Source organism: Bactrocera latifrons, unplaced genomic scaffold, assembly GCF_001853355.1.
Source record: "Bactrocera latifrons isolate USDA-ARS-PBARC rearing strain unplaced genomic scaffold, ASM185335v1 scaffold_128, whole genome shotgun sequence".
Taxonomy (NCBI): Eukaryota; Metazoa; Arthropoda; class Insecta; order Diptera; family Tephritidae; genus Bactrocera; species Bactrocera latifrons.
Window position 1 is genome coordinate 648475 of NW_017534719.1, and position 23024 is coordinate 671498.

General features: G+C 42.9%; 1 protein-coding gene across 3 annotated transcripts in view; it reads left to right on the top strand.

The window, feature by feature from the left end:
- Nucleotides 1-16538, top strand: part of LOC108978828 (teneurin-a) — a 167491-nt gene extending 150953 nt beyond the window's left edge. For all 3 annotated transcript variants that reach the window (XM_018949293.1, XM_018949295.1, XM_018949296.1), the window contains one exon: nt 7801-16538. In XM_018949293.1, the coding sequence (XP_018804838.1) occupies nt 7801-11681 (3881 nt within the window). In that variant the 3' untranslated portion in view covers nt 11682-16538. The remainder of the gene's footprint in view (nt 1-7800) is intronic.
- Nucleotides 16539-23024: the final 6486 nt, after the last annotated feature.

Genomic DNA, 23024 nt, shown 5'->3' on the forward strand with positions numbered 1-23024 from the left:
CTATTATAAATTAAACTCACAAATAATTTGACAACTGTTGTAGAGTTAGCGCGGGTGGCTGTTTCTAGATTTCCAAGTCAGTCGGCGGCTATCTAAAATGAAGGGGTTGTTGTGCCTAACTTACTAAATTCCAGAAGCAATGTAATTGTAATTGATTATTAATGTATTTTTTTTTTTTTTTTTGTTTTGGCTCAAAGGGAATGGGTCGTCCTGCGTTTCATTGGGTCAGGTCCCTCACTCGCAGCACCTACTGAAATCCTCGTTAGTTACTCCTACATACATTTTCCTCACTACCACTGCGCTGCACTGTAATATGATCTGCGCCCTCGTCCAGCGGCGCGACGTAAATATGGTTTGAAAACGTTTGGTTTTTGCCTTTCGTACTTGTGACCATCTTTTTCAGTAGATCCATCAAACACATCGGCGGTACACGAGCATGCTTGCGAGTTTATTTTCTTGTGTGCTTATGCGTACAACTCAGCTGGCAGGGGGCTGAGCGAGTTCGTGGAGCTTGGTGTCCGTTGCTGCGCTGTGTCCATCCGATGCTGATTAATGCCACAGCCATCAACTTTAGCTAATAAGATTGATTTTCACTTTTTTGCCTTTGCACACATTTCGACGCCCACAGGCCCCTGCCTCCCCCCCATGCATGCTGGCATTTACATCTTCCGCCTAGCGAAATGTCTAGTCGCTGTGCTGAATACTTTTGGATGTTGCGGCGGGCGTGCTCAGTTGCTGCAGTCTGCTGTTGTAACTTGATTAATCACCACTATTGATTTTTCTTGCCGCGTTCCACCCTCCACGCGCAGGGGCAGCTGGCTTGGTAATTCGCTAAAATCCACTTTTGTTTTTATTAGGCGTTGTTTTTGTATTTTTCGACGCCTGGTAATTTCGCTACAGACATTTATTAATTATATTGGCCCTTATCTAATTAAGCCCTGGTAATGCGCGCAAATTTATACCTTGGAAATTGTAGTTTCGCACACAGACACGCCGTCAGACACACATAACAACAACACTGCAAAACTTGTACTTTTGCTGGCAGTGAATGTAACGGCCGGGGCGGAAAACTAGACGATTTATCACGGCGAATCGACGAAAAAGGCAAATATTGATTTATGGTGTAAATGAGCTACACATGCTTAAGCTAGAATCGAATGTGGGGTCTTGCCGGTGGGGAGTGTAATTACCTGTCCATTAGCTTTAGCATAACTTACAACTCGAAGGAACTACACACTATTAGGGGATGAAGTACACATTCCGCATTCCGCAACTCTGCTGGAGCGCTCTTCGCCAACGCCAAATCAATCGCGCTCTACTTCGGGCGCGGAAATTGGAATCGCGTTGTTAGGGTTGGCTTATAAAAGATATTACATTTCTTGCTATATGAGCCTTTATATCTTCGTCATCGTGAACTTTGCAAATTCGCAAAAAATCTCAGACGATTCGGAAGACGTTCATTATTCTTTGCAAATTTTAATTCTTTCAAAATCCGATTGAAGAGAAGCATGGCCACACACGGACCAGGTGCTTGTTCTCTGCGGGATTATACATATAACCATTAAAAATCCGTAAGAAACTATAAAATAGCTTCGGTATGTACAAATGCCCTAATCACTCATGTATATATTTCTCCGTTACCGTTTGTTGATAATATGGCGCTCGGCTTACGACATTTTACCAGGCGGATTTGCTCAGTTTTTCCACAAACACACATTAACTTAGTGTACACGGTGTTAGGGAGAGAGTGAATGTGTGTGTGTAATAGACACTCTCGAATATGTCACTGCTCACAGGAGAGTGTCGTTTGCCTCCGTGGATGCCGACTAATTTTGTTGTGAATCAGTTCACACTTGATCGCATTCATAAGTTTTATTTAAGTTGCACAAACACGCTTCCACCACACGCACGCACACTCGCACGCCGCACGGAGCAGAGTACACTTGATTGCGTTAAGTGCCTGGAAAAATGTGATTGCTGCTCCGGAATTCGTGTCTGGGGAATTCGGTTCCGTGCGCTCCGTTGCCCAGGCGCAGACGCAGCGCAGGGAGGCGCCACACCCGACCACGCAAATGAACTGTGATGCAACCAAGCCGACTGTAATAAACCCAGCTGCGCAGCTGGCAACACACTCACTCACACATGCACACGCACACGCGCATGCATTGCTCAGCCGGCGTTTGTGTTCATTAAGAGGAATAACTGCATAAACAGTTATACAAATAGCACGCTCATTTGAATTGGAATAAATGACGAGTGTGGCAAGTAAATTTGCCGAAAAGGATTTTATAAATTCAAATTGCTTCGATAGTTGGCATTTCATCGTGCGTGCGTACATGTGCACGCATGGTTGAGTCTAGATGGAAATCGATTGGATAAATTGCTTTCTCAATTCAATGATTCAACAAACTGTTGCAAGTAATTAAGAATTTTAATTATAAAAGAACTAATTATTCAGAGATTTTGATTCGGTTTCCGTGCCAACAAACTCACGTCACACAGACGCGCACACATCCATTGCTGAAAGGCAGGAAGAAAATATGTGCCAGCCGAGCATTTCAGGGAACGAAGTCTTAAAGTCTAGAGTTGCCAACCAGCCAAACGGTTCGTTTTCCCCTTATCTCCCTTCTTAGAACCACAGGTGTCATAAGTGGGGCTGAGACTAAGTCTAATAAAATAGAGGAAGATAAAAACTGAATTTTAGGAATTCTCATCTTTAAATATTTCTAGTAAACTTCGAAGGGTAAGTCAGCTGGTCGAAATGAAAACAGTTTGCGCAAGAATAATGAAGGAAGTATAAATGTGAAACTTTGTGTATGTGTGTGGGTGAATGTGGCAAGCGCCTTCTAGTTTGTGTATAAATGTAGCCGAGCAACCCACAATTGGCGCGCAATTACAAAAACGGAAATCTGTCGTTATAAATGAGCCACAGCAGCGGCAGTGATGCGCCAGCCAAGCAACAGCAATAACAATAGTGAACGAATCTAGCTTAAACGGGCACAGTAATAACCCCAGCAACAGCAATAATGGCGCAGAAGCAGCAATAAACAGCACAATAAAAACGAAGGAGTCAACGCTCGTTGCCAGGATATTTTAATTTTGCGTAGACTGACTTTGATCCCGACGCCCCGGTTACTGATCTATGGCTGCCATGCCTGTAACTGTGTTGTAGCTACAGTTTGTGCCGACAAACAGTCGTTATTGTGAGCAACAAATCGGCAGCAATGTTAAACTGCAATAGTAATTGTAATAATGGCGGCAACAAAAGCAAAAACAGCAAGCAGGGCAGAACGGCACAGGCGGCAACCAGCAGTCAACGGTCATTACTGCAACTACAGCCACAGTGACAGACAGACCCCGCAGCGCCGCAATACCCCACTCAAGGAAAATGCTTTCCCGCAACAAAACATTTCGGTTTGCAACTGAATTCCTTTAACTGGTCCGAAAGGGACCGGGCTTGCGCCAATTATAAAACTATTTATTAAAGAGTTATTTCATTGGCCACCTTCGAAACAAACGCATTTTTCAATGTTTGGCTTTGTAGTTGTAGTGAGAGTGATGCTTGACGACTGCTAACCTGTGAAGCATCCACTTTGAAGCCATTGTGGGGAAAAAAGGGTAGTCCACGCACTAGTTGAGTTTGCTGTTGATTTCACTGCGGGGCAGCTGTAGACAGTGCGGCACTAAATAGTCGTGCAACTGTAAAGCGAAATGATGGTGAAGAATGGAGAAAAAAGTTGTGGCCAACAATCGCTGAAAGAAGAGCAATCATCTTCTTCATTATTTTTGCTGTGGCAATGGCTGTTGTTGATGCCACAATAAAAAGGCATATATAATGGGGATAAAGGAAGTGGCCCACAGTAACAGTGGTGGACGAAGAAAGGAAATATTAAAGTAGGAAAGCTGAAATAGCTAACGGCTCTTTAAGTTGTTGTTGTTTGCATTGCTGTTGTTCCCGGCATTATGATCATCATACATCCAAATAGATTCTGCTGCAGCTTTCCTAAAAGAAACCCGTCAACCAGTTTATTCGCTTATTCAAACATTCTTCTGTCACACTGTGCTCACCGACGACGTAAACTCAAGCGGCGCTTGGAAAGTAAGTTTGCAACAGCGCCAGCGGAAGCTCAAACCGTTGAAGTTTCCAAAAAGACTTCAAATGAACAAAAGGGGTTGCATTTAGAACCCTTACAACATTAAGAGTTAGTGTGGCTAGCTCTCGCATCGTAAGTTGATGTTAAACGAAATAATCCCTTCTTGGCGGTCCGAGCAGCATTTAGTACTTTGTTTCGAATGAGCACAGGTTAGTTTCCATTTCTTGTTGAATTATAGAGAAGAAATTACCTAATATGGTTATTGACGGCATCAGTTACGAAAAAAAATGGCAAAGAAAACAACTTACATGTGGACAAGCTGGTGACAGGACACATATCAACTGGTACATATCTCTTTAAAGATTCAACAATAAAAATTAATTCCCTCGAAAGTAAACTAAAAGCGCTTTGATAGAATAAAAGGTTCGCACTTTTCCGGTAAATTTTTAATTTGCTTTGCAAAACTTTTCAGCCAACTCGTAAATATTTTATTTCGCATTTAACCGTAAGCCGCGCCGACCTGCTGTGCGGACGCGAAGCCGAAAAGCTGCGAAACTACTAAACTGCTAAACTGCGATGCCAGACAGCAAGCGCACGAAGCGCTGGACACATTGCACCCATACAAAATACGCACGGCCCAGACAGAAGCCAAGAGGGGCTGTCTCTTATACACATCTAGATGTGTATAAGAGACAGACATTGCACCCATACAAAATACGCACGGCCCAGACAGAAGCCAAGTGAGGGGTCGAGGGGAGCATCCCAGCTGAAGGCGAACTTTTCGCGTTATTTTTCTGCGATTTCAAAGCGAAAAATTATTATTTTGCCAGCAATTTCACCGCTGCCGTTGGCCTTGTGTCGCCTGCGAGCTATCCTTTGTTCAGCACCGCTGTGCGCGTTCTCATTTTTTCTTTCTCCTTCATTTATTTAACTACTAAATAGTCCGCGAAGCGCCGAAACAAAAGGAGCAATCTCACATTTGTTCAAAGCGGAAGTCCAGCGGAAAAACGTAATAGGTATATTAAAAAACTTGCTGCTAGGCACACATTTAACTACAGGCCTGTGTTCTCACGTCCCGTTATGATGTACAGTTTTTATTTGGTGCAATGACTTTAGGCGCGCTGCATGACCCCAACCGCTTCGTCTATCTGTGCGCTGTGCAGAGAGGCGAATTGCAACAAGATACCTGAAACCTGGCGCCTCCAACACCCTCACGCCACTGCTGGTATCATCGGCCTGGGAGCGCCAAGTCCTGCGAAAAGCTCACTGAGCCGTGTTAATCTTGGCCACTTCTTCTGCAGTGGCTCTTCATTTTGATTTTTGTGCTTCTTATACTCATTATTTGCTCTTAGCGCGGCCAACATTCAAGGTTCTCCTCTTCCACTTGCTTCACAATTCGGTTACTTATATATTTCAGCTGTTTTCTGTTATCTGTTTTCAAGCGCCGAAGCTTCTTTGAAGTCTTTAGTTTAAGTAGGCTTAAGGCTTAATGTACAGATCCTTCGAATTGGTCGGTTTCTTTCTCGGTTGCTTTATTTGAGCTCTTCAATCGGCGCAATTGTGTGTTTGGGGAATTGGCTCGCCTTCTCGCCCGTCCGCCAGCCGGTTCGACAGCGTCGGCTGACTTTTCGTTGGCCGTTCGAATTGAGTTGATTGCAGGCGTTTAGCGGATTGCGCTGTATACTTTTGGTCGCCGCCTGCTTATCGGGTTGTTTTCTTAAGCTGTTTTAACTAAAAGCCCTTAATGCCTTCACTGTGAATGTGGTTTTCGGGGATTATGCAATGCAATATTCGTGCAGGCGAATTTCTTCATACGAGTAATACACAGTTAATCTAGTTCTGCTGCATTCTGAACTCAGGATGGCTTATTACTACATTTCTGCTTCCAAGAACATCTTAAGGCGATATCACAGGCCTGTGTCTTCCACGAATTTATGAGTACGTTCAGGGTCTACTTGCAAACTGTGTGATGGCAGTTATGTTAGTGATCCATATAGCGCTATACTTTTTTTAATTTTAAAATGTCTACGATATTTTTTACAAGACTTAAGATATGAGAGGTTCTGGTATTATATGTCATTGGATGTGACCAACTTTTTCATCTCTTTTACGCCCTTTGCAAAAACAAATGCATCTATATTTACCGCGAAACAGAACACACAAATAATTAAATTAGGAACGATTATTATTGTTGTAAACACAAGTGGGAGCAAAGGGTGGCACGTGGATAATAATTAAATACCAAGGAGCCCTTCAACTCGTGCAAATCCGTAATTTTTGTTGTTTTGCCAAGCGCTAACGTTATGAATTCCTGAACTTCTACTTGAACAAAGTTTGCACTGGAAATATAATTAAACGCTCCGCACAGCGCAGTGAACTTTCATTTAAAAATCTAATAATTCACTCATAAAATTTGCATCAATGCCTGCACGAACGCATGCTGCATACTTAGAGGCGCTGCAGCTGCGTACATTACCATGTGAGGAATGCCGAGCAGCGCCCTGCAGTAGCAGCAGGTTGGCATTCTGGTGATTCGTTCTTGCGTGCACCATTCCGCCCCACCCGCCCTCGCGCTCACTCTCCCCACTCTCACATAGCATTGGGCTCCATGCTTGTTCGAATGTTGTGCTGCCAGCGACAGAGTGAGCGCTGCACGTTTTTGCATTGTGGCCAATTTCATCACCTCAAAATCCGACATGCAAAAAATCTACCCTGTCGCTTGCAACCTGTTGTTGTTGGCAGCAGAGCTGCTGGTTACAAGTTTTCGCATTGCAGTCAACCACATTCCACTCAGCTCTTCTGATGCTGTCGCGCGCATAAGTCCTCACACGTGTTTGACAATGCGGCACCCGCCTGCCCTTGGCTCTTCACAGTGCAACGCTGCAGTTTGCGGTTGCCCAATTTTTACTTTTTTGCTGTCACGCACACCGAACACACCAACACACATATGCATGCAAAGCTGCAGTGGAGAAGGTTTCCATCTCGTCAGTTAACATGTTGCTCCATATGAAAATTGACATAGCCAGCATCTGTGCTGCCATCACCGCACTGCACCGCCTGCCATAACTGATGTTGCCACATTGTAGTTGCCGAGCTACAAGCAGTGCACAGAAGTGTGTGTGTGTGCGGACGAGGGACAAGTGTAAACCGGACGAAAAACACAATTTCATAAATTGCTTCAATATTTGGCTAATACACAAATATGCAAACGAACTCACACACACTGGCTCCACAGAGTGTTCACACAAAAGTGAAATGTGAATAACACGAGAGTAAATCCAACGTATTACTTTGCCATACCAACACTGTGCGGTGACGAGCGTACTGTAATGTGGGATTAGTAGCCAGTGGGTTCCTTGAAGCCATTGTATTTTTCCAGCAAATCTCAACAGAAGTGTCCTTATGCTTCAAATGTGTGACAAATTATTGCGACTCTAACCAAAAATCAGCCAAGCGTGGCTTACGGGTTTAAATAGCGGCCATCCGCTATCACTCTCGAAGTCACTACTTCTTGAAATCATCGAGGTTTTGTTATACAATGAGCTTTGAAGCTAATCTAATCTTTCGGAATTGCCACCCTGTATTTTCTCTAAATATTTGTTCAGCCATTTATATAGAGTAGATATTTAATAATAAGTTTTTCTATGGTTTTTACCTTCAAATGACTCCCGCTGATAAACTGTCGTTATTTTCGTTATCATTCTAGGTTCTCTTCATGTACTTGCCCTTGAGCATTATCTTCCATCGCATGATGAAAATGGCGAATTCCACATTCCCTACCCACCATCTAGTGAAATTTATGTCTTCAATCGTTATGGACAACATGTTGCCACAAAGGACCTCACCTCAGGAAAGACACGTTACAGCTTCCTATACTCCAAGAATACTTCCTTTGGTCGACTTTCCACCGTAACCGATGCTTCCGGCAATAAGATTCAATTCCTCCGCGATTACAGCAATGTTGTAAGCTCCATTGAAAATACACAGGATCACAAATCAGAGATACAGATAAACGGTATCGGCATTATGACCAAGTTGAGCGAGAAAGGTCGTCAAGAGATCGAATTGGATTATGACAGTAACACCGGGTTGCCTATGTCCCGCTCTTCGGGCGGTGAAACCTACATCTATCAGTACGATGAGTTCGGACGTGTTACTGGCACCATCTTGCCTAGTGGTGAAATCGTACGCATCACTTCACAGCTTGCAGACAACAAAGGTTTGACCGTTTATGTGCACGCCTCGGTTGAGTCACTTTTCTCTCGCGAACGGGGCGAAACCAATGAACTTCTTGTTTTGGGCGGTGTGCGTTCTACTTTCATGAAGAAGGGCGGAGAGAACGCTGATGCGGAAATTAAACCGAACAACACACTTGTTATTCACAGTGCTAATGGTGTGGTTGTTGAATCATCGGCTGTTGCAAGACACCCCCTACTCGAGGCTGCCTTGCCGGTGGAAGCTGAAATGTTGGCAATGTGGTCCCACCAAAGCGTCATCATGGGTGAAGGTTTGACAAACAATATGTACTCTGTGTATAATTTAGTCGGCGATGTGCGCAATCCTCAGCAAACACTCAATCGTGAGATTTGGGTAAATCAATCACGAGTCATTGGAGTCGAGTACGATCAATTTACAAACCGTGAGACATTCTACGACATGAATCGGACTCCTATTCTAATCGTGGCGTACGATCAATCGGGTTTGCCCAAGTCATATTATCCCACTAATGGATACCCGGTGAACATCACTTACGACCGCTTTAATCGGGTCGAAGGCTGGGCTTGGGGTGCGGCCGAGCTTAAGTACTCCTACGATCGGCATGGTCTACTCTCCGAAATCACCTCACAACAAGACGGCATCATATCTTTTGTGTACAATGACTGGAATTTGATGTCGGAAATCGGATTGGCCAGCCAGCGAAAGTTTGTGCTGCAATACGATGACTCGGGCGGTCTGCGACACGTTTTAATGCCATCTGGTACAAAGCATTCCTTCAGTATGCAGACCTCTATTGGCTTTATTCGTTGCACATACACTCCCCCGGGTAGCACACGTGCCTACCTACAGCATTACAGTCATTCAGGTGCCCTACTCCAGACAATATTCCCTGGTGATGGTGCCCGTATTGTTTACCGTTACAACTCTGGTGGTCAGCTGGCTGAAATCGTCCATGGCGATGGCAAGAGCGAGTTTATATACAACGATGCTACTGGCATGCCCAGCACTGTCTCGCACACCGAGCGTGAATTGGAGTACCGTTGGGACTTCGAATATACGGGAGGCTTGCTAAGCGAGGAACGCATTGACTATGTGGCAAAGACGGGACTGAGTAACGCTAAGTTCACTTACGAGTATGATACCGATTTTCGGGTTATCTCAATCCAAGGACGTATTGGTGGCCAGAATTTACCGTCGCAGAATTTCGCCTACAATCAACGTACGGGTCAGCCTAGCTTGATTGGCCAGTTCAAAATCATGCATCCGATGCTGAATCAAACTCAAGTTTACGATGGTACAGGAACTTTCACCCGCACTGTCGACGGCCGCTTCATGACACAGAAAGTCACGTTGTCCATACATCGTCTCGAAGTATTCCGCATGGAGTTCTCATTTGGCATGCATGGGCGCATAACGCAGACACGCACCTACACCCGCAACATGGCCGTCAATACATACACCAATGTCAAGAACTACACTTGGGACTGCGACGGACAGTTAATTGGTGTTGAGGCTCAGGAACCTTGGGGCTTCCGCTATGACGACAACGGCAATCTGCTCTCATTGACCTACCGTGGCAATACCATCCCAATGGAGTACAATACACAAGATCGAATTGTTAAGTTCGGAGAAGGTCAATACAAGTACGACACACGTGGACTTGTTGCTCAGAATGCGCGAGAGGAACGATTTCACTATAACACACAAGGCTTGCTGGTCCGTGCGACAAAACGTGGTAGGTTCGATGTGCGTTACTACTACGATCACATGAAGCGTTTAACCACCAGAAAGGACAACTTTGGCAATGTCACACAGTTTTTCTACAATAATCAACAACGTCCCTACGAAGTATCACAAATTTACTCACCACGTGATGGCAAACTAATGTCCCTGACCTATGATGACGTAGGTCATCTCATCTACGCACAAGTGTACCGTCACAAATACTACGTTGCTACAGATCAAAGTGGCACGCCGATCATGATCTTCAACCAGTATGGCGAGGACATTCGAGAAATTATGCGTTCACCATTCGGACACATCGTCTATGACTCCAACCCTTACCTGTTTTTGCCCATTGACTTTTGTGGCGGTATCTTAGATCCGGTAACAGCACTGGTGCATATGGGCGATGGAAGGGTCTACGATCCGCTAATAGGTCAATGGATGTCTCCTAACTGGGAACACGTATCCGAACGTATCATAACACCAACCAAGATGCACCTCTATCGTTTCAATGGTAATGATCCTATAAATGTAGATCACGATCGTAATTATCCCGCTGACTTCTCTTCCTGGATGAAGACGCTTGGCTTCAGTATAAAGAACATGATACCACAGCTAACGCGAAACCTTTGGGAACAGCCATCGCTGTGGGGACGTGCACCACATAACCCAATTGCGCTAAATATGAAACGCCCAATAGACAATATACCCACCATTGCTGTGGAAAGCGGCTTCTTAGCACACCTCAATGTTCGTAGGATGTCAAACTTTGAAGATTTGTCGGCACCCCCCAAATCGGCGCTTAAGTTCGATGTCATGGATCCTAGCCCACGAAACATCGGCTCAGATACTGAGCCACCATTCGGCAAAGGTATAGTTGTGTCCCGAACCAGCGACGGGCAAGCCATCGTGTCCAGCGTACCTGCCGCGAATGCCATCTATCGCGATGTCTACACATCAGTCTTCAACCGCTCCAAGCTGCTGCCATTCACATTTGTCGTGCATAATGCACAGCAAGATTCATTCTTCTTTGTCAAGGAGGAGGCGTGGCGTGCCAGCGAGGATCGACAACAACTAAAGCGGCTTCAAGGGCAAGTAAATACGACATTCCACGAAAACTCTAGAGAAAATGGCAGCGGAAACAACTATTTGGATGTAAAAATTCACGGAGCCCATGCCATCATCAATTTACGATATGGCACTACGGTTGAGAAAGAGAAACAGCGACTCATGCATCACGCCAAACTGACAGCGGTACGAAAGGCGTGGCACCGCGAGAAGGAAGCCCTACGTAATGGTTTAACAACGGCTATAGAATGGAATCAACAGGAGATCGATGAGATACTCAAACAAAGCTACGCGAACAACTATGAGGGCGAGTACATACACGACGTCGCGCTGTACCCTGAACTAGCCGAAGATCCCTACAACATAAAGTTCGTGAAGAAAAAAGGCGCAACGGGTGGCGCCGCCGGCGTAGCCAACGCCAGCAAACGACGGAGAAGGGACATACAGGGTATTAGTAATATCGACGAAAAGCTGAGAGGAGCGACGGCGAAAGACACGCTGAGCGCACTCACGAGACGGCACTTACCATTGCGAAAGCTCGATGGCCGGCCAAGTAACAGCAACACCGCATGTTAGCCACAGTGATACAACGGGAGAAACCTCTTCGTCTCACAGAATGAAGAAAATGAATTTGTGTTATTTTCAAAGAGAATAAAAATATTAGGTAATGATAAGCAGCTGAAACTAGATTAGTAACGGTATAAACTGAAATGTACGATAAGGAACGATCAACAAAGCGAGCAAAAGAGCCTTGTGGTGCAAAACACCGCTATGTTCGTAGGTGCTTGGAGACCCGAGCAAACTAATTTGGTTCCATTCTAGAATGGAACTCTGTAGAACAAATGCGTAGATTGGTAAATTAACAGTTATGTCGATTATTTACATGGCTCGACGAAGACGAGTTAACGGCATAATAAGATAATGAAATAGTAATATGAATTACAATAAAGTAAATATGTTTTATATGTGTACAGTAGTGAATAAATGCAGAATAACAGAATATATAATATATAACTATGCGATAAGATAATTTATGTCCTAACATTAAGAACTACCATAATGTAATAAACATAGAAAGGGGAAATCAAAATTTTACACCTATTCGAATGTAAGCCAACAAAAACAACAACAACAGAAGCATGTTAGCTGCGTTGAGAGCCGACGAATTCAAGCATTCAGACACACCCACACACACACACACACACACTAACGGGGAGTGTGGTGAGGTGAGCTGTGGTGAAATGCTCAAAATGAAACTTGCGAAGCACTGAGAAATACCAAACAACAACAACATACATATTTAACATAAACTAATTTAGAATAATAGAAAACTGAAGCCTGAAGAATGGGCGAGAACTCGCAAAATCTAGTAAAAGTGCTGAACTAATTCAATTGTTTTGTATCGGGATCAACCTTCTGCTATTGCGACGGGTTGAACAGGGGCAATTCAAGTCAAGGTGAAGGTGGCGGTAATATGTAGTAAGTTAAAAGTCAAATATCCGAAAATGTCTAAATTGAAGAAAAGAATTTATTATGCTAAAATTATTAGTTAACAGTAATTGTATAAGAAATTGATATTGATGGCTTACATGTGTACATACTACTTGTAGAGTTACAGATGGCTTCGGCTCAACCCTTCAGCGGCAGCTCCGCTTGCCTTTTTGTTAAAATTATTAGATACATATATTTAAGTGCTCGTGCTAACGGTTAACATCATCGACATCAACAACTCCTGCGAGCGGCGACCGGCGACCGGCGATGAAGGAAAGCGCTGAAACAAATAAAGCAGTATTACAAAACAAGACACGTTTTCATTTCACGGAGAGAGAAAGGAAGCAGAACAAACATTTGTTTGTCTGTGTTGGTTCCGTTAGATTGTTATTTGCATTTCATTTCCGTCGTCATTCAGTGAACAAAAGTGCGTACATGTGTGTGTGCACGCCTAGCTATTTCCCAGAGCAAATAAGTTTTCATAATTTTTCTAATTTCTCGCATTTCACAAGATCGATTTCGTGCTTCGCCAGAGACGGCAATGAACTTCCGTCCATGGTTGTGCAAAAGAAAATCGAAAAATCTAAAAACCGAAAATGAAACACTTTAAATAAGAGAAGGCACAATTTGGCAAGGGCTCTCTGTTGCAGCACAATGAATGCTGATTCACCTCACAGTTTTAGCACGAACTTAAGGAAAACATAGAAAAAGTATAAATCACAAAATTTCATTTCATTGCGTAGCATTTATCCTTGATTCCTTTTGCCATTGCCATTAGTGCTTACCGAATTTAGAAGCTTGCATTGAAACGGTCCAGCAAAATGTTAAATTTAGTCCAAGTAGAATTTTATATTGTACATATATAGGCACACACAGAGCTCAGAAGTTGGGTGCCCGAGCCTGCAAAAAGGCCGAACGATTGCTGCCAAATGCGCTGCACTCACGTGACGCTCTCTATTACCCACCCTTGAGGGCGAGGTCGAAAGAGGAGGCATTGAACAACAAAAGTGGTCGGCAGAACGCACTTAGCATAAGCAAAGTAAGAATCAAATTAATCATACTCGTTCATAGTACTATTAATGTGTGTGTGTGTATGTACGTAACAGTGTGTAGCAAAAATAATATCACATAAATATCGGATAAGCCAACAAAGTAAAATACAATAAATAGAAAAATACACCCACAAAAGATACCGCCGCCATAGCAGCTAGGGTTGCTGGCACCCACGTGTCCTACAACTGAACACATACACATACACGTTTATATGGAGCGCGATGTGCACTTATGCGTTTATGTATGTGTAGCTAATAGCTGAGGAATGCAATTTTTAGTAACCAGAAAGTTTACCAGCCACAACAACCACAACAACAACAAAGGCACGCCAAGTCTCTCCTATAAAATTAGACATTAACCGTAATTCACGCGAATAAGCCACAAGATTTAGATTAATATAGATGTATGTATATATGTGCTGATTTGCATGAATTGTAGCATTCAACGGGATTATGTAAGATATTATCTGCTAAGATGTATGTATGTATGTGTGTATATATGAGGGCGCATATTCGGTGCTTATGAGACTAGTACTTCCTAATTTACACCCCACCTCAGCTATGAATAACCCAAAGTACTAGTATCGCAAATGCACCAGCAACAAGAACAATTGACTCGAAATACATAGATTTCATTTCTGCCGCAGAAAGTAGCAACGCCCGCGCATTAGTGCGGCTCAAGTAGTCATTATCCTACTTACCCTGTAATTATTGTGATAAAAATATGCATTAAATGGAACCTGTTTTGCGTGTAACTCGCTGCCTAGGAGCTTTTGGTTTGCACGTGTTTGTTCGAGGCAGAAATATTTCAAAATTTTGTGTTCCCTTTACCGCTATTTGTGATGCTTTGAGCCTAGAATTAGTTACGCACACGTGCATGTGCATGTGCATGTGTGTGTGTTAGTGAGTAAGTGAAAGTGTAAAGTATTGAACCCAAACTAATATCCAACATCTCGTTTGCTTCTGCATGGAGCCAACACAAATCCTTATAATCTAATTAGTCTTAATTGAAATGTTGTAAATTAGCAACGCCAGCCGATCGGCCGATCCGCGAATTATGCATGAAAAATGCAATTAGCGAGCCGGTGAGCCGGTGAGCCGGTGAGCCGGTTAGTCGGACTCAACTCGAACCGACAAGCAATCCCTCCGCAACGAGTGGTTCACGAGGTGGCAGGGCTTTGTAAATAGTATTTGGCGTAGAATAATTGTAAATGTTAATTAGAATCGGAAATAGTTTTTGACATAACACACCACATTTACATACACATAGACATATACATATAGAAACAGAGTAAACTAGGGATAATATTAATTAGGGCCATGTGCACCAAATATCCTGCAACAAATACATGTGGGTATGTATGTATACTGTAAGAGTTGTTGTTTTGCTTTCACCATTCTTCTTATGTCTACAATTCGATAATAATTGGCAACCCGATCCAATAATTGAAAGAGCAGGAGTCAGTTACCTATAAATTTAACGCAAAACGAAAACTGAAAGAAAACAAAAAAACCAAAACAAAACACACACAAATAACGATTAAAATACTCGTATAGAACAGCAAATCAAATAGTGGGGGACCAACTTGGCCACTAAGTGGGCCTCTGTGTACCAAAACGTGCAAGATAGAATAATGCAATAAGATAAAACGAAAAGAAAAGGAAACAAAAAGAAATGAAAATGAACTTGAATGCTTAACACCAAACGACCACGAAAGCAATAAAAGGGAAGGAGAGCCAGTCGGCACAACTTCGGCTCAGTTTGAGACTTGGACTTTGGACAGGGTTGTGGCGATTGGTTCCTAGCGACGGCCGGTTAGGGCTTCAAACGGGCTTAATGCATAATCAAGCTTAATTCGTGTAACTCATACTCTTAATTGTTGGACTCCGAGTAGCTATGAAATGAACTCGTCCAAACTGTATATATGTAATCCCAAGGGAGCGAGTGCGCCTGTGCCGCCAACTCCAATTAGAAATAAAAAAAATTGCAAGAAATATTCAAACTAAACAAAAACTATTGTATTTTTAGAAGAAGGACAACTAATTAAGAAGCAGTTGAAAACTAAATGAAAATTTAAGAAACAGGGAATCAATTCGAAATAGTTTATGAAATATTGTTTGCCGCGGCGAAATCAGCGCCGTGTGTGCGAAATTCTTTAGTGATAAGGGACTGATAACCAAACGGAAACAAAAACTAGGAAAAGACAAAGTAAATGTTTACAATGGGAAGAATTTATAAGCAAAATATAGAGAAAACTGAATGTGCGATATAAATATGATAAGGCAATGCCGCCGAGTAAGAGAAATATGATATTTAAAATTATTTATGAACCAATATATACAGATGCATTTATGTGTATCTATAGTGAGCAGCAGAGGATGTAATGTATGAGATATAGTGCATAGATATGTATGTACACCGAAAGATATCTTTGCGGAAAACGGTCTATTTCCCCTCATTTAAGCCATCCCCCTCCTTCCAGGCAACTCCTTACACCTTAGTTGAACAGAAAGCAGTAAAGAATATTATTCAGAATTATAATCACACTAACAATTAGTTCAGCATAACTGTACATGTGCATACATATTTGTAGCCACACTGAACCGCATTTCTATGTAAAATATTGAACGCCTGTTGCTGCCCCACAAACGATTTCCATAAGCGAGAGCGCATTTGTCACGATCTAAGCAGAAATGATTTACGTTAAGTTAATAAAGTTAATTATAAGCTAATAACTATACATTAAAGAATATATATTATTTAAAATGATGCATTTTAAGCAAAAGCGAATATGAAAACAACAAAGATTACACTGAGGATATCAAGGGTCTATAAACGTAAATAAATGATATAAATAAAATTACAAAAACATAAAACTCATGTATGAAACCATACGAGACTTTTACTGCGCGAGCGGGGCGGGGCGATAACTGTAAAGCGGGAACCATAATAAATGTTCTCAGAGGGTTTAAATTGACTTTGCAGACCGCAAAGTTTAGGTTCATGTTGTGGAAATCCAACTTGTTCTTTGACCACTTTCCATCATGAGGTCCAGTTCGTACCCTTTCGTTTATAAGAAGCTAAATCCTCAAAATATTTACAAGAGAGAAGAATCAGGAACTGCAGGAGATCCCGGGATGCATTATTTAGGGTTGAAGAAAAGCAAATATCAAGAATTAACGTCCAACATCAGACGTTTGAATCCCGCTATGGCCGGAATATATTATCCAAAACTGCACAAAAGTCCCTGATATATTTGGCAAACACTTGAAGATCGTAAATAGACGCACTGACTGTGAAGCAGGGCGAACGTGTGCTGGCTTTGTTGGTTCGCATGGGCCACTTTATTATAATGAAATTTACATTATCCAATAAAAATTCATAACAATTCCGTAAAGACGCCAAGACATCAAATACACCATGCGCATACACAGCCATAAGCTATATAGATGTGTGCACAGTATCACTCGCATCACACTTACGGGGAGGGGTGTGTGTGAGCAACTCCAGTCTAACATCGCGTGCACGGCCGAAGTGGTCAGGAGGAAGGGCGAGCCATAAAACTGCCGCCGGAAAACTGCTTTGATGCACGCGTAGAGCTCAGTTGGTACACAAATGCAATTTCATGTACATACATACCTACCCTGTGGAAAGTGAGATCTAATAGTGCATAACTTCAGTTCGAAATCATACCGCTTCGGTCCAACTTGTTCAGGAGCGTGAGTGCAAGTAGTACACGTACTTTTAGCTGAATAAAACTTAATAATCGACCAGAAGAAATTAATTATTTATACAATTTAAAGGGGTTACTGGCTAGAGGAGTGCCAAAGCAAGTAATGTACAAGAAGGCTTTAAATCATAATCTCAAAAATTGCACTTGACACCCCACAGCAGCGCTGAATTCCGTAAAATTCTCGTATGGACCACTGAATCAAAACGAATTCCATTTGCAGCTAGCCTTAGCCTGAAGCTTTTGTAGCGGTGCATTTCCTACAGGGCATGCGTGTATTTAAAAGCGCCTGTGTGTGTTGTGATTTGCGGTGGTGCTAAAATAACCATAAAATCTGCTTTGCTTTTACATAAATTAAATGACCAAAAAATTATATCTAACGACACTTTTCGTCTGCCAATAAAAGCAAAAATGAGAAGTGGCAGGAGCACTGCCGTTGTCTTGGCGAACATGGAAAGCATTGGGCAGCTTAAGAACGCATTAAATTCATATTTTTATAGAAGTTAAATGGAGTTTACGAGTAAGCATTGCTCGGTTCTGTAAACTACATGCCTGCGTCCGATAATACTCAGCAGTGAGAGGTTACGACACACAATCGCTTTTGTACAAACTTAGTAGCTTTCGTCGCAGAACCACTCCCTGGTGTGCTTGCATTGTCCAGCGAAATTTCCTTCCACGTGAACTCCTCACTTACACGGAAGAACCACTTTCCTCTAATTAACTTGACCGACTTGATTGGTGCAGTCATTCTACGATTCGCGAAACCCAGTTTTGGCATTCGTGCATTTTTGAACATTTTCTCGAGCCAAATTTTCCACATCATTGTCAAACGTATCGAGGAAAAGACCGATGCTGTTCCCCAAGAAATTGCTACTGTGCAGTTACGCGATGCACGGCTTGGTGGGTGTCCGTATGTATGCTATATGTGCGTTACAGTGTGACTAAGTATGCAATCCGCAGGCGAAAGCAGGACACCAGCACATTGTTTATGCGCTCGTAAATCCACTTGATGCATTAAATTGTTACTGTCGCCATTGTTGTTGCGTCGCCAACTCTGCTTGTTGCTGCAACATATTTTCTTAATGAAAATTTTACGATTTAATTTTTTCTACCCCGCCCACGCCCTCACCACTGGCACTGTTGCATTCGATGCCCGCCAGTTACGCACAAAATCCATTCGAACATATCATGCCCACACACTCACAGAATCCTCCCAACTTTGGTGGCAGCGACGCGTCCGGTGGTAGTGACAGCTTTGCAGGACTCACGTTTCAGCCAGCGACAGAAATGATTGTGATTTTTTGACGCCACAAAATATGGCGACCACGATGCGGCCGCAAGGGAACCAGGCTGCGACGGGCGTACGCAGAGAGGCTGCAGTGGTGTGATACGACTTATGTACATAATGGTGTTGCAATATTTTTATCGCGCTATTGCTCTTTTCATTTAATGATTACGCTCTTCTCCCTTTGCATGCGGCGAGGCATTAAAACGGAATTACGACACACATTTCGTTAGCAAGTATTAAATTAATGCAAGATTCGCTTTGTGCCGTTCGGACTAGGCTGCTCTTGCCCTCGCCTGAAGAGAGCGGTAAGACATCGCGGCGGCGAAGCCATGTGTGACGAACATGATATTCTCGTTAGATTGGGAATTACGTCGTTAATCTCGTCATAAAATATCAATTCGATGCTGAAAGTAATTAAGTCAGCTCGCAACTAATTTCTCATTAAAACGAGCAAATATTTTTATGACTAAAAGCATTTGAAATTGTCTGCAAAACAAATATCTTATTAGCATTTGCGTCGATAAATGGGTATTTGCTTTACAACGAGCTGATATTGGGCTGATTGTTTTATGCCAAGCAATCTCTTTCACTTTTTCTATATTCCAGAGAATAAAACATGGCGGCGCTTTGATATATGTATGTAGGTATGTTGAAATGCATGTTGAAAATGTCTGCGAACATACGTATATGCATTGTAGTGAATGTGCTGCTGACTTCTCCGGAAAGTTTCCTTGCAAGGAGAATCTCGGGATTAGTGGTCAAGTGCTTTAAGATGGCCAACGAAACCGAAAAACGGCGAAAATGCTAGAAGAAACGGCGAATGAAAGCAACTCGCAAGCACTTAGGCTCTTAATCCCCAACATAACTGGAACCGCGCCGGCGACGCGTGATGAGAAACACTTTCACGTTTGCCAACAAAAGTTAAGTCATCTAATTTATCTTAAAGTGTTGCACGATATCCAAAACCATAAAACAAAAAAAAAAATATATGTTCGAAGACAACAAACAAATATTTACTAAGCAATGAATCTTCGTCAGCGCCAAGACTCCTGATCAGTGCTCCAGGAATACAGTTCGTTTTCGGGATGACAAAGCATGCTCTTGCACAATATTCGGGTGGAAGAAACAACACACAAAGTGAGCAACTTTTAATTAATGCTCCATGGAACTCTGTGGGAAAATGAGGGCACCAAACCGGGACGGAGAGAGGCTTAAGCAGGCAACAGAACATCACGTGTAACGCAAGCAACGACAAATGACAAAAACTCAACAGACGCATAATTCGCTTTTTACGCAACGCGTATCACCGCCTCACTAACCCTTTCGCAGCAGTCCGCCCCTTCGGTAACCTCACCATGGTGACACAAGGCGCCGCTTTTGCAGAACTTTCGGACATCCAAACAGTTTTTCCTCGCGCTTCTGCTGTGCTGGCCCGAAAGGTGAAGGGGTGGAATAACCCGACAACACGTTGGCAATTTGAAGCCGAAACAGCAGAAGGTTGACGCTTTTTGCTAGTCATCTCTTTTGTTGGTGAGTGTTTCGTTTTTTCTTAACTCCACCTCACTTTGGCGCGAGTCGTTTGGTAAAAGTTTGTGTCAAACAGGCAGCCAAGCAACCACTCAGTCACTTCGTGGCGGCCTGATGGTTCGAGGGATTGGCGATATGTGTCTGCACTTCGTGCCCCAAACGCTTGCACTCACACACACTCATATACACGGGCGGTGAAGCTCCAGCAAATAAAGACATGCCTAGTGTCACAATGATGAAACAATGAAAAGGATACCCGAAAATTAAGCACCATTGACGCCATCACTTTTGCCCTCTTCACTTTGAGTTATTTTTCTTTTAAATTAACGTGGCTTTACTCCATATTTTTTGTGCTTGCCTCCATTTAACGGCATTCCACTTAAAAGTATGCGTGGGCACTTCTGAGATGTTTGCCCTTTTGCCGGTGAAGAAGAAACGGCGTGAAATTTCGTCGGATACATAGAGCGCTCGTCTCGTTTTCATCTCGATCTCTGCTTCTCTGCGATTGCAATAAATGCTGCTCAATTAAGCAAAATTATCACCTCATCCCAGGCGAGTTAAAAATAAAAATATGTGGCGACACATTTCACAGCCTTTCCGGCAGCTAACTAGCCCTTTCAACAGCCCTTTCAGTGCCYAACTATCCTTCTCGGCAGTTGTACTTGCATAATTGTTAACATATGAACTGTTATATTTTCTTCCCTGGCCTGACCCTCTTTCCCTCCCATTTGCAGTGCGCATCAAATGAGAAACGGAGGGTCCTGCAGGTCTACTCGAAGAATATAAAATAGATTTTTAGTAAATTATATTTTAGTAGCAAACTACTTTGTTACTCGTTTCAATCAATAATCGCAGCCCTATGTTAGAGGTAACTCTTCAACTCACGTTTTCACGTTCACGCAATATTCTTTGTGTTTTTGGCCGCATTGAATAGCCGATTTGGTTGACGAACCGAAACAGATTTATCAGATCCTGAACTGAACTGAAACAGCAGAAGTTAAGTGTCTTTACCACGTAATCAGTGATTGCAGATGGAACTCAATTAAAAAACATATTTTTCTGTATTTGACACGCAGGAGATTCTCGAGGAATCTTGCCAAGTTTATCCTCATCGACCATTGCCTTTTAATAACCGGAGAACTTAGCGAAAACAACGAGATGAAAGCCCCGCCAGGTTCGCGAATTAGCGCTGCGTTCAGAATTTTTTTACATCCATTACCACGCTTCGTTTGCGGCCATAAAATCCCGCTTTGCTGCTGACACATTTTAAGCACTTTCCGACAAAGGCAACAACAACAATACAGCGAGCATAACTCCGTCTTAACCGACATATTACCAGAAGTGCATTTAGCAAATGTCGAAAAATATTTTTCCGACGAGCAGATGGAGCATAAACAACAACACACGTATTTATTTGGCCATATTTGTACGTACGCGAGCATTTGTGCGCTTGTGCGTTCGTGTATGAGTGGAGAGAGTTTTTTTTTAACTGGTACGCTTCATTGACGTACTTGTGCGAATATTTTTACTTTTGTGGAATCATTTTTATGGCATTTCCCGTCGAACATTTACGCAAACAACGGAAAAGAAGCACATTCGAAGGGCACTCAATCACACATGCAAACATGGCCGCATTCGTCCTTGTTCGTCGACGCCAATAACGAAGGAGTTGCCAATCGCTTACAGTCTGGAGCAGTGGCTTGCTGGCGAATAAAAAGCATTTTGCTTGCGCTTCGCTACCTCTCCTCGATTTGTCGCATATAATGGACCAACACACTCACACATTTTGTTGTGACATTCAGATTTGTAGTTACTTTAAGAAAATATCACGCTTTTGATTATGCATGAGACGGATTTTCTAATCGACGATTAATTTTGAGGTAATTACAAATGAATAAATATAGCCGAAGAAGTAGGGTTTTGAGGTATTACCACAAAGGGCGACCTGTAAAGATCGTGTCCAAGTTCTAATGATATTTTTTTTTTTTTTTTTTGTAACTGCGCTTTCTTAGAAGTAATCGATGGCATTGGGAGCTAAATAGAACTTTAGAAGTGCTTGGTGTTAGAAACCCTCTCCGTTCCCTCGCACTCCTTAATAACTCGCACACCTCCATGAGACGAAATTTATGTCAAGCAGTCTCAGAAAAGCTTGTTCGTATGCCATTCTAATGCAGTGAACTTTGAAAAACTGTTTGTCAAGCCAAATAAATGCTTACATAAGCCGCTTACCATATCCAAACAGCAAATCCGCCATTAACGCCGAGTAAACACTTGCAAAAGTCATCTCCGCAAACAAATTCAAAGTACTCAAACAGATTACAGGTACGTGAAAGCAATCACCATTTGTATAAAATATTTCTCTCCGCCTCGCAATAAGGCGCACAGGCCATCTATAATGTGGCAGCAGCCTTGACACACAGATTGGCCAGCGGCGAGCAAAGGATGGACATAAGAAGCTTTTCTCGGGACACTTTTAGTCAGAGCACGCTGGTATCGCAGGTAATCCGAGAGCTTACCGCGTGTACCTGTATTTGTTGCAGTCGCGATCAGCAAACCTGCAACAGCCAGCAGCCATCTAATTTGCCCAAACAAATTCGCATGTGGACCCAGTCAAATCTATGCAAGTGCAAAATACCTGAAGTACTTAAGGGCAGTCGGGTGATGTCGGTTATATAAGATGATGCACTGTTGTATTTTAAACGAGAGCCATTGCAGCGGCTCATGAGCTCACTTGAAGGGTGGATCGGCATCTCATCCTGCATTCGAAACGGGCGAGCGCGGAGGACGGAGAAGGGCTTTGGAATTGTCAATGAAATGCAAACTGCATCTT